Below are 13,850 nucleotides of genomic sequence, written 5' to 3'. Positions count from 1 at the left end.
CCGGAACAACCAATATATTCATGGATGTTACCTTAATGTGACATCACGACGACCTTCCACCTTGTGCCAGGTTCATGCTGCGGATGAAACTGATCAGCAACACATCCCATCACATTTCTTCCATACAATACTGTGCCAGGACAGGATTAGTTGGTACTAATAAAAATTGTTGCAATCGAAAGACGTTTGAATAAAACTTGCACAACTCAGGATATATAGTCTTGATATTTGAGAAACGTCTGCACAATTTACAAATTGATTGTTTTAAAAAAGAATAATTTACGTGTGTTGCTGTCGAGTCCCGGATTTATTATCTGGAATTGCCTTGAGAAGATGGTGGTGAACTACCTTCTTAAATCACTGCCGTTCCTGCGGTGTAGATACACACAGTGCTGTTAGGGAGGGACTCCCAGGAATTTGGCCCTGCCACAGTGAATGAACGGCGATATATTTCCAAGTCAGGATGGTGGATGACTAAGAGAGGAACATCCAGGTGGTGGTGTTCCCAGGTATCTACAATCCTAGTTATCCATAATTTGATCATTATTACAACATTGCAGTACTTGCATTAAGGAAAGTGGCATGTGTATAGCGGAGATGCGCTAATAGTCGTGTGTAGATAAATTAACAAACTACCCGAAAATGTATTTAAGAACACACGTGGCATAATATTGGAATGTGAAATATTAGGAACAATTCATGCGCCTTCAGGCGATCCGGCTGCGGTTTCCAGTTGTCAGTGAGTAAGAAAAGTTCACAATGGAAAACATGTAAAATGTCCGTTTAATATGAGGATTCTCTGTTTCTGTAATTACAGTGAACCGTGTGTCGAATAAATATAGGTGCGGAACACGAGGTACATTTTGATATTTAAATCAATAACAGCTAAATTTAAACGAGTACTACTGCAGCGAGATGAGCCACTGAATATGTTCTTTACCTAGTTTTCTAAACCTGCCCAGCCACTCCATATTTCGCAACACTTGTTAATCTCGCAAAAGCACAGGCGACATATGGGTTCCACATGTTAATCTTTTCAGTGTTCTCAGGAACGTGTCACGCTTCATTCCCTAGAAAAATGCATACACTACAGTTAATATACATACTGATGGTCAATGTTGAGTCCTGAAATTCGTGCGCCTATTGTAACTGACACTTAATTCCATAGAATTATAGTAAAACGCTACAGATAGGATAAAACTGGAGGCAGATTCAGCATCGTGGACGTGTAATGTCATCGCAAGAATATCCTTCCGATGATTGGACATATCTTTATTTTGCATGTGTTGAAGAAACTACCCATGTGATTTGCACTCTTTCTTTAACCACCGGCACCAACGTCTCAGCAAATATCAAATGATTATCAAAACAAGTTTTGAATGGATATATTGGATTGGATTTGATTTACCATCCCATGCACCGAGGTACAGTGAAAAGTATTGTTCTGCATACAGTCTAGACAGATCGTTCCATACATGAAAAAACATAGGACATATTTAAATACACAAAGAAAATACATAGACACAGGGTGAAGCATACGGAGTGTAGTACTGCTCATGAGAGAAGATGTGTGAAGGGATCAGTTCAGTCCATATTAGGGTTCGTTCAGGAGTCTGGTAACAACGGGGAAGAGGCTGTTTTTGAACCTGTTAGTGCGTGTTCTCAGACTTTTGTATCTCCTGCCTGATGGAAGAGATTGGAAGAGGGAATAACCCGGGTGAGAGGGGACTTTGATTATGCGGCTCGCTTTCCCAAGGCAGCGGGAGATGAAGACACAGTCAATAGATGGGAGGGACTTTCTCGTGATGGGCTCGGCTGTGTTCACGACTCTCTGTAGTTTCTTCCGGTCTTGGACCAAGCGTTTGCCATACTCGGCTGTGATGCAGCCAGATAGGATGCATTCTATGGTGCATCTAAAAATTGGTAAGAGTCAATGTAAACATGAAAGAGAATGTGAAACGGGTTTTAATAAAGTATTTATATTTCCACAAAAAATATATAAAGTGGAATCCTCTTCTTGGGTAAATAATCCGAACCGATACATGGATGGCACGATCGCATCACGATTCAGCTCACGTTTCAGTATTGTTACACTTCAATGCTTAATAATTAGTCAGTTTCCAGTCGTGAGCTTTGGAAGACAAGACAGGGAAATTCAACGCAGAGAACAGTAGAGTTCTCCAACCATAAAGAATGCAAACTTAATTGATGATGTTTAAAACATCTAAGGATAGAATTCAAAGAGACACATGATTCAGGGCGCAAAACATGCCTAGTTAATGCACAGCAAATAGAAAGGCCAGAGGGTATTAAAATACAAAGGCAATACAGTTTGGTATAGGTTCAACAAGGGGAGAACCAAATTGTGAAGTAGACCACAGATATTGTGACCAGTTTTGGTCACACTTGCTAAAGTCACTTCAGAAAGGCACAAAAATGTATTCCTATTGTCAGGTTATCCAGCTATACAGATACCGTGAATATATGAAAATCGCTTATTGTCACGAGTAGGCTTCAAATGAAGTTACTGTGAAAAGCCCCTAGTCGCCACATTCCAGCACCTGTTCAGGGAGGCTGTTACGGGAATCGAACCGTGCTGCTGGCCTGCTTGGTCTGCTTTCAAAGCCAGCGATTTAGCTGTGTGCTAAACAGCTCCTATATTTGATACTATAAACAACAAAGGAGGCGGCTTTTGTGGAAATGCATGAGAATACTAAAAATTCAACAACAAAAAACATTGAGTTTTGCATTATTCATTCTTTGGATGTGGTTAAAGCTGGCGCAGGTATTTATTTTCCATCTTTCATTCCCTCAGTTCGAGAAAAGGAAACAGTTTGCACGGCTACTTCAGAAGCCTATTAATAATTAGCCATACTGCTCTAGGATTGGAGACACATAGACGTTAGCAGGATCACGTTAAACCGAGTTTGTGGCTCCGTAGGACATTGAACAGATACTTACCATTGTTGCCAATCCCTCAAATGAATGCTCTTTTATTTATAATATGCGGAATATAATTTTTAACTGAGTCCAGGGCAGCAAGGTAGCATTGTGGTTAGCACAAATGCTTCACAGCTCCAGGGTCCCAGGTTCGAATCCCAGCTTGGGTCACTGTCTGTGCGGAGTCTGCCCGTTCTCACTATGTCTGCCTGTGTTTCCTCCAGGTGCTCTGGTTTCCTCCCACAGTCCAAAGATGTGCAGGTTAGGTAGATTGGCCAGGCTAAAAATTGACCTTAGTATTAGGTGGGGTAACTGGGTTATGGGGATAGGGTGGAGGTATGGGCTTGGGTAGGGTGCTCTTTCCAAGAGCCAGTGCAGACTCGATGGGCCGAATGGCCTCCTTCTGCACCGTAAATTCTCAAAAAAACTCTCAAAATTCCATTGCGTACTGGAAAGGGATCTACAAATGGAACCTCAGCAGTCTGATGGAGGAAGTAAAAAAGGACCTGCAAAGATGGAACACACTCTGACTCTCCCTCGCGGGGAGAGTCCAGATGATCAAGATGAATGTACAGCCCAGGTCCCTCTTCCTACTTCGTAGATCGGAACCACATTCCGATCTACGTCCCCAAGGCCTTTTTCAAAGCACTAGACAAACTAATCATGGCGTTCGTATCGGGGTGGGAGAAGAATGCTAGGATCCCAAAGAAGGTCCTACAAAAACAAAATCCGGGGGAGGGCTAGCCTACAATTGTATAACCTACAATTATACCACTGGGCAGCGACGGCCAAGCGAATAAGGTCATGAATCAAGGAGCCAAAAGCCGAGCGGGTGTGCGCAGAAGACGCCTCCCGCATGGGGACCTCCCTCCGGGCCCTCGCCACGGCAGCACTCCCATCCCCACCCAAAAAACATTCCAGCAGCCCGGTGGTGATAGCCACTCTCCAATTCTGGAACAAACTACGGCAGCAATTTGCCCTGACCAAAATGTTGGACAAAGCTCCCATCTGCAACAACCATAGGTTCACACCAGCGATGACTGACGCCACCTTCAAAAGGTGGGGACAGGATGGAGGGACACTTGCCAGTCAGTGACCTATACACAGATGGCACGATCGCATCACTGGACAAACTGATAGAGAAATTACAGCTAGCCAGGGGGAATGAGCTAAGTTATCTACAACTCAAAAACTTCCTACGAAAGTAGACAAGGACGTATCCACAACCGCCATGCCAGAAATTACTGGAAGAGTTACTGGATGCAAGCATATTAGGTAAAGGAAACTGTAGTGACATGTGTGACCGACTAGTAGAAAGGGCCAACACCATACTGGACGCAACAAGAAAGAAATGGGAGGAGGACCTGGGGATTAAAATAGGTGGGGACTCTGGAGCGAAGCACGGCGCAGGGTCAACACCACCTCCACGTGCACAAGGCTCAGCCTGACGCAGCTAAAAGTGGGACATGCAGCCCGTTAACAAGACCCCGTATGAGTAGGTTCTTCCTGGAGGTGGAGGATAGATGTGAACGGTGCCAAGGATGCCCGGCCAACCACGCCTACATGTTCTGGTCTTGCCCCAGACATGTGGGGTACTGGACAGCCTTCTTTGAGGCAATGTCCAAAGTGATGGGGATGAGGGTGGAGCCATGCCCGAAAGTGGCGGTCTTTGGGGTTTCAGACCAGCCAGATCTATTCCTGGGGAGGAGGGCGGACGCCCTTGCCTTTTCCTCCCTGATCGCCCACCGTAGAATCCTGTTTGGCTGGCGGTCAGCAGCCCCACCCAAAGCTGCAGACTGGCTCTCCGACCTCTCGGAATCTATCCAAATGGAGAAAATCAAATTCACCATCCGAGGGTCAGACGACGACTTCCACAGAATGTGGGAGCCATTCACTCAATTGTTCTGGGACCTGTTTGTGGCCAACGAACAAGCAGAAGGATAGCCAGGTAGCCAAGAATCAGGGGAAAGTAGCCAAACCATGAGAGGGGTAGATAGCCCGGGAGAGGGGACACACAGCTAAACCTAAGTGGAAAGAAAGTCGAACCACAGGAGGGGTGGGGGGGGGGGGGGGAAGCGCGGGGGGGGGGGGGGGGGGGAGGGAAGGGACAGGGAACAAGAGTGGAGAAGCAGGGAGTGGGGGGGGGGGAGGCAGAGAAATGATAGCTGGAAGGAGGGCACGGGATACAATAACAAACTTGGCATCTACAGGAACAGAGAACAAGGAGAATACAGGCAAAAGACAGGAGGAACGGCTGAAGTGGAGGTGAGTGCAGGATGACAATGGCAGTGAGATCTGTCCGGGAGAAGAAACACCAAACCCATTCGAGTATTGCCCACTTTAATTGTTTCTCCGGCACCCAAATGTATAACCACTCCCCAGTCTCCACCCCCCCCCCCCCCCCCCCCCCCCCAAACAGTCGCCTACTTATGTATTGTAAATAATTTTGCCACTTGTTGAGCGGGTGCACAATACCCTACCAGTTATTCTATTTTTTTTTTTATTTTTTTTATTATTGCTTTTTTCTGGTATGTTTAAATGTGCCCTTCTCTTCTATATTTCTTAATCTGTGTACATAAATATACTTTGTTCAAAAACCCAATAAAAAACATTTATTTTTAAAAATTCCATTGCATGGTGCACGCCCATTAGCGCAGTATTACAAATCCACACCTTGAATTACTGCTGTAATAACACCACATTGTCCTACATATATAGTACCACATGCGTAACTGTGAGTGAGAGGCTAGGGACATTGGTAAAACAAACCAAAAACTTTAATTTTACTAACAATGCCCGGTGGCTGTTTTTCTCGCAGAGAACAATATGTTGAAAAAACTGCCAAGCAGATCAAGTGTGTGGAACTTTCTCAGATCCCATAACAAATAATAATAATCTTTAATAGTGTGACAAATAGGCAGTTATTAACACTGCAATGAAGTTACTGTGAAAATCCCTTCGCTGCCACACTACACGCCTGTCGGGTAAACGGAGGGAAAATTTAGAATGTCCAATTCACCTGACAAGCACGACTTTCAGGACGAGTGAGAGGAAGCCAGAGCACCCGGAGGAAACCCAGGCAGACACGGGAGAAAGTGCAGACTCCGCACAGACAATGACCCAAGCGGGAATCGAAGCGGGGTCTCTGGCGCTGTGAAGCAACGGTGTTAACCACTGTGCTACCGTGCTGCCCAGTAAAACTTGGATTCTACATTAAAGAGTGAATTCCACATTTATGGGCGGAGAAAGTAACATTAGTATCAGCAGTAAGTTTGAGGTGTTATCCTTTCCAGGCTTTATTAGGAATCCAAGTCGGTGAGGCCATCAGCAGTCATGCAAATCGACTCACGAATGGACATTGACAGTATTTAACTTAAAAGCTCCACAGGCACCCAAAGAACATGAAACAATTAATCAAATTTCACACGTCATTTTACAGAAAGTGAAAATTGTCGTTGGTGTTGTCAGATATTCTGAATCGTTATAATCTGACGGTGTAACAATTCTTTCATAATAACATGCTAAACTCGGCGGGAGTTTCAGCGAATTATGTTTGTGTTTGCTTCAAATATGTATTCGAGCAATTCTCATATACAGAAGGCTGTTAGACCATAAGACATAGGAGCAGAATTAGGCCACTCAGTTCATCGCGTCTGCTCCGCCATTCAGTCATGGCTGATATTTTCCCATCTCGATTCTCCTGTCTTCTCTTCATAACCCCTCATCCCCTTATTAATCAAGAACATATCTATCTCTGTCTTAAAGACACTCAGTGATTTAACCTCCACCACCTTCTGTGACAAAGAGTTCCACAGATTCACCACCCTCTGGCTGAAGAAATCCCTCTTCATCTCTGTTCTAAAGGATCGCCCCTTTAGTCTGAGATGGAGTCCTCTGGTTCCAGTTTTTCGTGCAAGAGGAAACATCCTCTCCACGTCCACTCTATCCGGGCCTCGCAGTACCCTTTAAGTGTCAATCTGCTCGGGCCATTCTCAAGAATAATTCCAGAGATACACAGTTGGAGCTTTGAATATAGATGAAAGAGATTGGGTCTGTTTGCGTTGGAAAAAGGAGGCTGAGAGGTATGTTCGGAAAGTCATTCAAAGTCCTGAGGGTGGTAAATAGCATGGTAAATAGAGAGAAATGTTTTCCTCGAGGTGTATAACAAGAACAAGAGGGCACAGATGCAAAATAATGGGGAAAAGTAGTAGAAGTGACCTGAGGATTATTTTTGATGTCTGGAACGAACATCCTTAAAGGTTGATTGAGGCAGGTTCAATCGGGGTATTCAAAAGGGAATTACATTGTTTTCTGAAATGAAATGACGTGCAATGTGACGGGGCTAACGGAAGAGTGTGGGATTAGGAGAATGTACTTTCAGGGACCCAGTGCAGAATCCATGGGCCGAATAGCATCATCCTTCTGCATTCTAACGGCCTTGTGAAGCTATGAGGACGCCCTTATCTTCATTTTGAAGATTTATCTCAAAATCAAACAATCAAACCAATGCTTACCCTTATTCTTCAAACAGAATTCCGCTCCAATGATGATTATAAGCACCAGAAACACCAATCCACCCACGGTACATCTAATAGCCCAGAGGTAACGATATTTACCAGCAGAATCTGCAATTGCAAATGGTGGGTGCTCAGTGTTAATTTGTTTCGGCCATTACCTATCCTGGCTCTCGCGATAATGAATTAGGTAAACCAGTGCTCATCTATGCAGCGACTATGCAGGGCAGTCTGGGGAAAGCATAATTTAAAGGTAATATTAATTCATTTTTCCAGATTCTATGTCAACAAATAAAAGCAGCCGGATCAAATTTCACACATTTATGTTTCGCATTGTACTTCTTATTAAACACTCATCTACAGAAGTCCAGGGATAATGACATTTACAATCATAATTTGCACGTAAAAGTAATATGTTTTCAGAAAGGATAGCACAATGTCAGAATAATCTCCGAGGAAGAGTACCAGTTTCGGATGTCCTAAATATTGGCGTGGGTTAACATTCCGATTGTCAAAAAGGCCTTTCCTTGTACTTAAATTTTCTTCCGCTCTTCCACGTTTTGGTGATTAATCGGGCCAAATCAGACATGGTTGAGCGGAATAGTTTTTCATTTAATTTTAACAAATTATTCTTTTAATTTTAATCAATTATCGGCAGCTTATTAACTGAAGACCCCGCCAAAAAGGGAAGGAAATCCCCTTCAAAAGCAATGCTTACAAATCTTCCTAAAATTTAATTTCGGTTGCCTGTTAATTAGACGGTAATCAGACATGTTCAACCGCTTTTAATGGTAGCAAATCCGAAATGAAATATATGAAATTCTTCCCAGCTCCAAACTGCTGAAGAATGGAGAGAAATAAAAACAGAAAATGCTGGATAAATTCAGACAGTCTGGCAGAGAGAAACAGAGTTAATGCTGCGGGTCCAAACGACCGTTCTGCAGAAAGTGGTCAGATTAGGGACTATCCACAAAGCAGACTTCTGACCCGTTCGCAGTGAGGCCGCTGATGCAAATCGACACTTCATGTTCTGTAAACTCGTGTGAGGAATAGTAAAACTGGGGATCAATAATATCAGTTTAAGAAGTGGCCCCAAATTTAGTTATATGTACAACATGTAAAATGATTGAATGGATGAGGAAATCCGCCTGCTCATTCCCTTTATAAAAAAAAATTTAAACAAATGTTTTCATGGAACCGTTAAGATTTCCTTAGATATTATATTTTGCGGAGTGTATTTTATAATTATATCTATTATTATTAATGTCAATAAGTTCCAATAAATGGTCCTTTCAGAATTTGCAGATTGCTTCTTGACCTGCTGGCCTCATACCTGGGCAGGAGTTGGTAACAGTGTGGATGGCAATGGCGGGAGTCGGGAGGGAGATGTGAGTGACCAAACAGATGTAAACAGCCTTGTCCCGCACAGGCTGCGGCTCCTCCAAAAAACTGGAAACTTCGTAGAGTCCTTCAGAGTTCCGCTGTTTAATTGGGTTCATCTCAGCTGTGATATTGGTGCCATCTTTATACCAAAGGAGGGTCAAATCATCCGGGTAAAACGCAGCCGTTTGACACACAAGAGTCAGAGACGTAGATGGCTTACTTGCGAGAGGCTTCAGGAGAATCTTTAACGGAGTTGGTGCAGCTGCGAACAGAAAATGAGGAAAATCAGGTCAGTGGAGAGACGTTACCCATCAGGATTGAGAGGAAAATGGTATCGCATTCTCTTCCCATTATGTTAATAATAATAATCGCTTATTGTCTCAAGTTGGCTTCAATGAAGTTACCGTGAAAATCCCGTAGTCGCCACGTTCCGGCGCCTGTTCGGGGAGGCCGGTAGGCGAATTGAACCCGCCCTGCTGTCTTGTTCTGCATTCCAAGTCAGCTATTTAGCCCAGTAACAAAAGGTCCGCCAGCCGTGCCCCCCAGAGAGAAACAAACAACCTGTCGACACTGATAAGAACAGTGAAGTTCTCGTAATTTCTGGAGGCTCGCACAGGCAGAGTGCGGGTTTAAGAAGAATCAGAGGTGTTTTCTTTAGAATATACAAGATTCTTAAAGTGGTTGCCAGGGTAGACAAGGCGAGGTTGGTTCCTCTGGTTGGGGTATCTAGAGTGCGGTGGACCACCCTCAGGCTAAACCTGGTGTAAAAATTGTATTATGAATGAATCCGGTAACATTCCTCTTGAAAAAGTTATAGACCTGAGGTTTAACATTGTCTCCCTCTCCACAGATATTCCCTGAATTGCTGGGTACTTCCAGCAGTTTGGAATAACACACCGAATTAAATATCATGTTCTGCTGCATAACTATACATTGTGCACCATATTTCATAACATCAAAGGTGGTACAAAAGAACAACGACAAATCTGATGTTCCCCGCCATTCCGCTCACTTACCCCAAACAGTTAAACTGGATCCTGTCCCATTTCCACTATATTTTCCGTCACGGATCACTCCGCAGTGATAGATTCCCGAGTCCTGGAGAGTCGCGTTTCGCAGCTCAAATAAACCACCTCCTTTGCTTTTGAGATCAAATCGTTTTCTGCCATCGACTCCATTTGCGAGATATTTATTCTCACCTTGTTTCCACCAACGCACTTCGACCCCGACATTGCCATGAGAAAGTGGTATTATGCAGTAGAAGGTGATGTTTGTCCCCCTTAATATAGATACCTGTTTGGGACTTTGAGACACGCTGATCGAAGTTGCTGGAGCACCTGCTATCAAATATATTTGAGGTTTGTGTTAATTAATTTTATTGAAAAAGAAACCAGAGACTTTTCACATATTTGCAGGGAAACGCAAAGGAGAAAAACGATAACAGACGGACGGATTACATCTAATAAAACTGATGGGCGAACGGTGAAAAACGTTTTATTAAATATGACCTCTGGGATAGAGGACATTCCGATACCTGTTGAAATGATCATCGGGAGAGTCAGCAACATGAAGAGAAAGATCGAATTCGACGACATTGCAAGATAAAGGCTCAATAACTGATAACTGGCTGCACGGACCGTGTGTTTGCCTGTGTGAATTGTCTGCTGGGCATTTCACATCAGCCTGCCGCAATGACGTTTGACATCCTGTACCCATTGGCTCAGAAATAGTTGTCATTTGTTCTCTTCGGTAGCTGTTGCCCGACCAACAAAAACAGTAATGGTTAAAACCTGACTTTCATTTGGATCATTTACAACAACAGCTTGATTTGTATGGCGCGTTTGAAGCAATAACATGTACAAAGGCATTGAACCATTATAGAATCGCATAAGAAGATATCATGGGTGATTAAATTTCATCAAATGAAGTGGAGAGGCGGAAAGGTTTACGCAGGGAATTAGAGAGCTGGGTGCTTTGCAAGCAGGGGGCCGGATGCCAATTTCGGAGTAATCGAAATTGGGGCCTCCGACAGCCACATGGCTGGAGAAGATCACGGAGGTAAGGAGGGGGCAGCTAAAATAAGCATGTTAAATGTGATTGCTTGATTGGGAACAGAGGTAGATCAGCGAACACAGAGGTGATCGATAAGAGATTTTGATGAGAATCTGAGAATTTGCAGCAAATTGTTCGATAACATTAGGGTTGCAGAGGGGACGGATTAGATAGGAGTAGTCAAGCCTGGATGTAACAAGGAAATGGGTGAGGATTGCAGGGACAGAAGAGATAAGATTAGCGAGGAGTTTGCAATGGAAATTAGCAGATTTGTTGACTTTGCAAATATATGTTCAGAATATCACCTACAAGTCAAACATAACAGTAATGTTACAAAAAGTCTGATTTTCCCATTTACAGTCATCATGGAGAGACAGAAGGTATCGGAGAACATATTTATGGTGTGTTAACGTTTTATAACAGTGTTTATAAAGGTGTTTAAAATGCATATGAAGTGAAAGAAAGAAATATGTTTTTAAACATTTTTTCCACGGAGTTAGCAGATGGCCAATGTGGAACACTATTGCGCACCAGGTCCCACACGTCCTGTTGCTTCTGGACTCATAGGTCCCCTGAGTCCCGTGTTCCATGGCCCAGGTATCTTAGAAATAATTGTCATTCTTTCTAGGAAGGAAGGAAACTGAAACAGCAGCCTCCAGGCATCTGCAACCACCAGCAGGAGCAAGCTATTTTTAAACTTTGATTTGTCGTGTTCCAGGTCATTTGACAGCAGATGCTTTTGGACATTGAACCCTTCATCCACCCTCCCCCCCCCCCCTCCTGCCCTTCCGTCCCTTCCTTATTAAGCAAAAAAGGAAGCGTTGTGTTAAGTAAATATATATATTTATCGATTATTTTGTCAAAGTGAAAAAAATGTTTTATTGCAAGAAATTTGGAAACATTTTGGGCAGTTGTTAAACAGAATGTCATACTGCAGCTGATAGATTAACATGGTATCAAAGTTTTGTATTTATAACCGTAGATTTGCTAATTACTGTTTCCGATTAAACTATATAAAGTGCTGCAAGTTTTTTAATCAAACATCAAGACACATTGAAATATTAGATTATAATTGAGTGGCATATTTCATGTAAACAGGACAGAAAAATACTAATGACAAACACCATCAAAAAATCAGATGTTTATAAACACATTTTGCATCAAGTCAGTGGCCAGCAGCACAGAACAATTTAAAAAGGTGACAGCATTTTATGACACCTCAGAAAATTAGCAGACTTTAAACAAATATTGGTAATATTTATCGGTCCATATTCTGGCTCGTGCCACCGGCAGTATCCTCTCCTAACCTATCCAGAGGCTTCTCAAGTCCCCAATTCAACGGACTTGCTATATTTTTTAAAGAAAAAGAAAACATGATTTAAAATAATTCAAGGCTTTCGTACATCATTCACCTCTCACTTCCACAGACAAAATAAATGTAACTGTCTCGAAATTGATAAACTCTTTTAAAAAAGAGTTTAAAAGAGATTTTTAAAAGAGTTTTAAAAAAAGGGTGCTGTCTAGATTGCATCTGACGCATCAAATACTGCGCAGGCAGAACCACTATTATGCCATTTCTTAAAGTTTATAGTCAGAGAGCAGGATTTTTGTTTTCACAATTAGTTAATACACATACTGTATTCAACTCATTACCCATGCCATTCTGCCTTCGCTTCACGATAACATTTGGAGTTGCCAAATTTTAAATTAAAACATACAAAAACTTTTAAGCATGCCACAGTTAAAGTTAGAGAACAAAATATGGCCGATTTACAGAGTAGTTTCATAGATTTGAAACAAATAACAAAACGTATGTTCATTTATAAATATTACACATTAATCATGAATAATCAAACTAAAAATTACAATTTAACGGAACCAGTAACAAAGCATTAACTTTTTAATTTACATACCAAACGAACGATAAAATAATATTCAAGTTCCCGAATAAAAACAGGAAATCCTTTTCCCTGGCTTCACTTTAAAACTACTGTTTTACAGCACGCCCTGCATGGGCGTTCCAAATCTGGCACCGTCAAAAGGGTGCACTCCTCCTGCAGCACTGTGGCCTACGCATTCTGTTCCGCCCCATCGCGATTTTTCAACGAGGTAAGTAAAAAGAAATATCAGAGGCCCGTGGCTTTCCGCCCCTAGCTGGAATTTATGGGCCAATTATCATTTTTTTCTCTACGTCTTCCCGAGTAATTATTAGGCTAAAACTGTCAGAACCCAAAGTTGAAGCTTTAAATCGCTTTTTTCCCCTCAGCACAATTGCACAGAAGAAGGTAGCACTTCTCTAACGGAACTTCCTAAAGGGATTCGCCATCATTGGGGTGCGACCTGAATGAGACGCTGGGGAAAATGAACTTCTGTTGTACTTTACAATGCATTCAACTATTTTCTAGGTCACGGGAAGTGATTCAAATTAAAAGAAGGCCCTGTTTCTGGGCCATTCATGCAGTGAAGATTATGAAGAGTTTGAAGAACGAGGGTGGGAATATCCATGCAGCATTCTCTTCCAATTACTTGTCGATTGTCCAGCACCTTCACTCGAGGATGTGGCAGGCACGAGCATTGTCTCCAATCGGCTGCCTCTGAGATTGCATAACCCTGTCTGTAACTTGTTGTTCCCACTGTTTCGCATGTACACCTTCACACTTTAACTAGATTGGTATTTCCGTTTGTAAACGCGCGTGGTGCAGATCCAGGTATGCACTTGAGCACATAGCACTGAACCAGAGATTCTAGGGATTCTTAAATGCTGAAAATATCCCAGAGGTTTGGAAAACTGCCAATGTAGCATCTTTATTTAAAAAGGGAGGGAGACAAAAAAACAACTAACTATAGACCAGTGGCCAAAGATTTGGCAGATGGAATACAATGTCAGAAAATGTGAAGTTATGCACCGTGGTAGGAAGAATAAAGGAGTTGAATATTATTTAAATGGAGAAAGACTGCAGG

General features: G+C 42.6%; 1 protein-coding gene across 1 annotated transcript; it reads right to left on the bottom strand.

Moving 5' to 3' along the window:
• Positions 1 to 765: 765 nt before the first annotated feature.
• On the bottom strand, positions 766 to 10,408 carry LOC119971475 (signal-regulatory protein beta-1-like). The gene is made up of 5 exons (XM_038807044.1): positions 10,372 to 10,408; positions 9,854 to 10,177; positions 8,788 to 9,099; positions 7,455 to 7,565; positions 766 to 1,070 (listed from the first exon to the last, which is right to left on the bottom strand). Exons 1-5 carry the CDS (start codon positions 10,403 to 10,405, stop codon positions 1,057 to 1,059), a joined length of 795 nt encoding a protein of 264 aa, XP_038662972.1. The 5' UTR covers positions 10,406 to 10,408; the 3' UTR covers positions 766 to 1,056.
• Between the last annotated feature and the right edge of the window lie 3,442 nt (positions 10,409 to 13,850).

The sequence above is a fragment of the Scyliorhinus canicula genome, chromosome 9, assembly GCF_902713615.1.
Source record: "Scyliorhinus canicula chromosome 9, sScyCan1.1, whole genome shotgun sequence".
Classification (NCBI taxonomy): domain Eukaryota; kingdom Metazoa; phylum Chordata; class Chondrichthyes; order Carcharhiniformes; family Scyliorhinidae; genus Scyliorhinus; species Scyliorhinus canicula.
The sequence above is the reverse complement of the archived record's forward strand: the minus strand, read 5'-3'. Positions and strand labels throughout refer to the sequence as shown.

Bases quoted from the DNA above. Each gene is read 5' to 3' on its own strand.
- LOC119971475 (XM_038807044.1), bottom strand. From the start codon at position 10,405: ATGTTGCTGACTCTCCCGATGATCATTTCAACAG. The intron at 10,178-10,371 runs GTATCGGAATGT...TATATTTGATAG, and splicing joins CCCGATGATCATTTCAACAG to CAGGTGCTCCAGCAACTTCG. The intron at 7,566-8,787 runs GTATGAGGCCAG...TTGCAATTGCAG, and splicing joins TGTTACCAACTCCTGCCCAG to ATTCTGCTGGTAAATATCGT.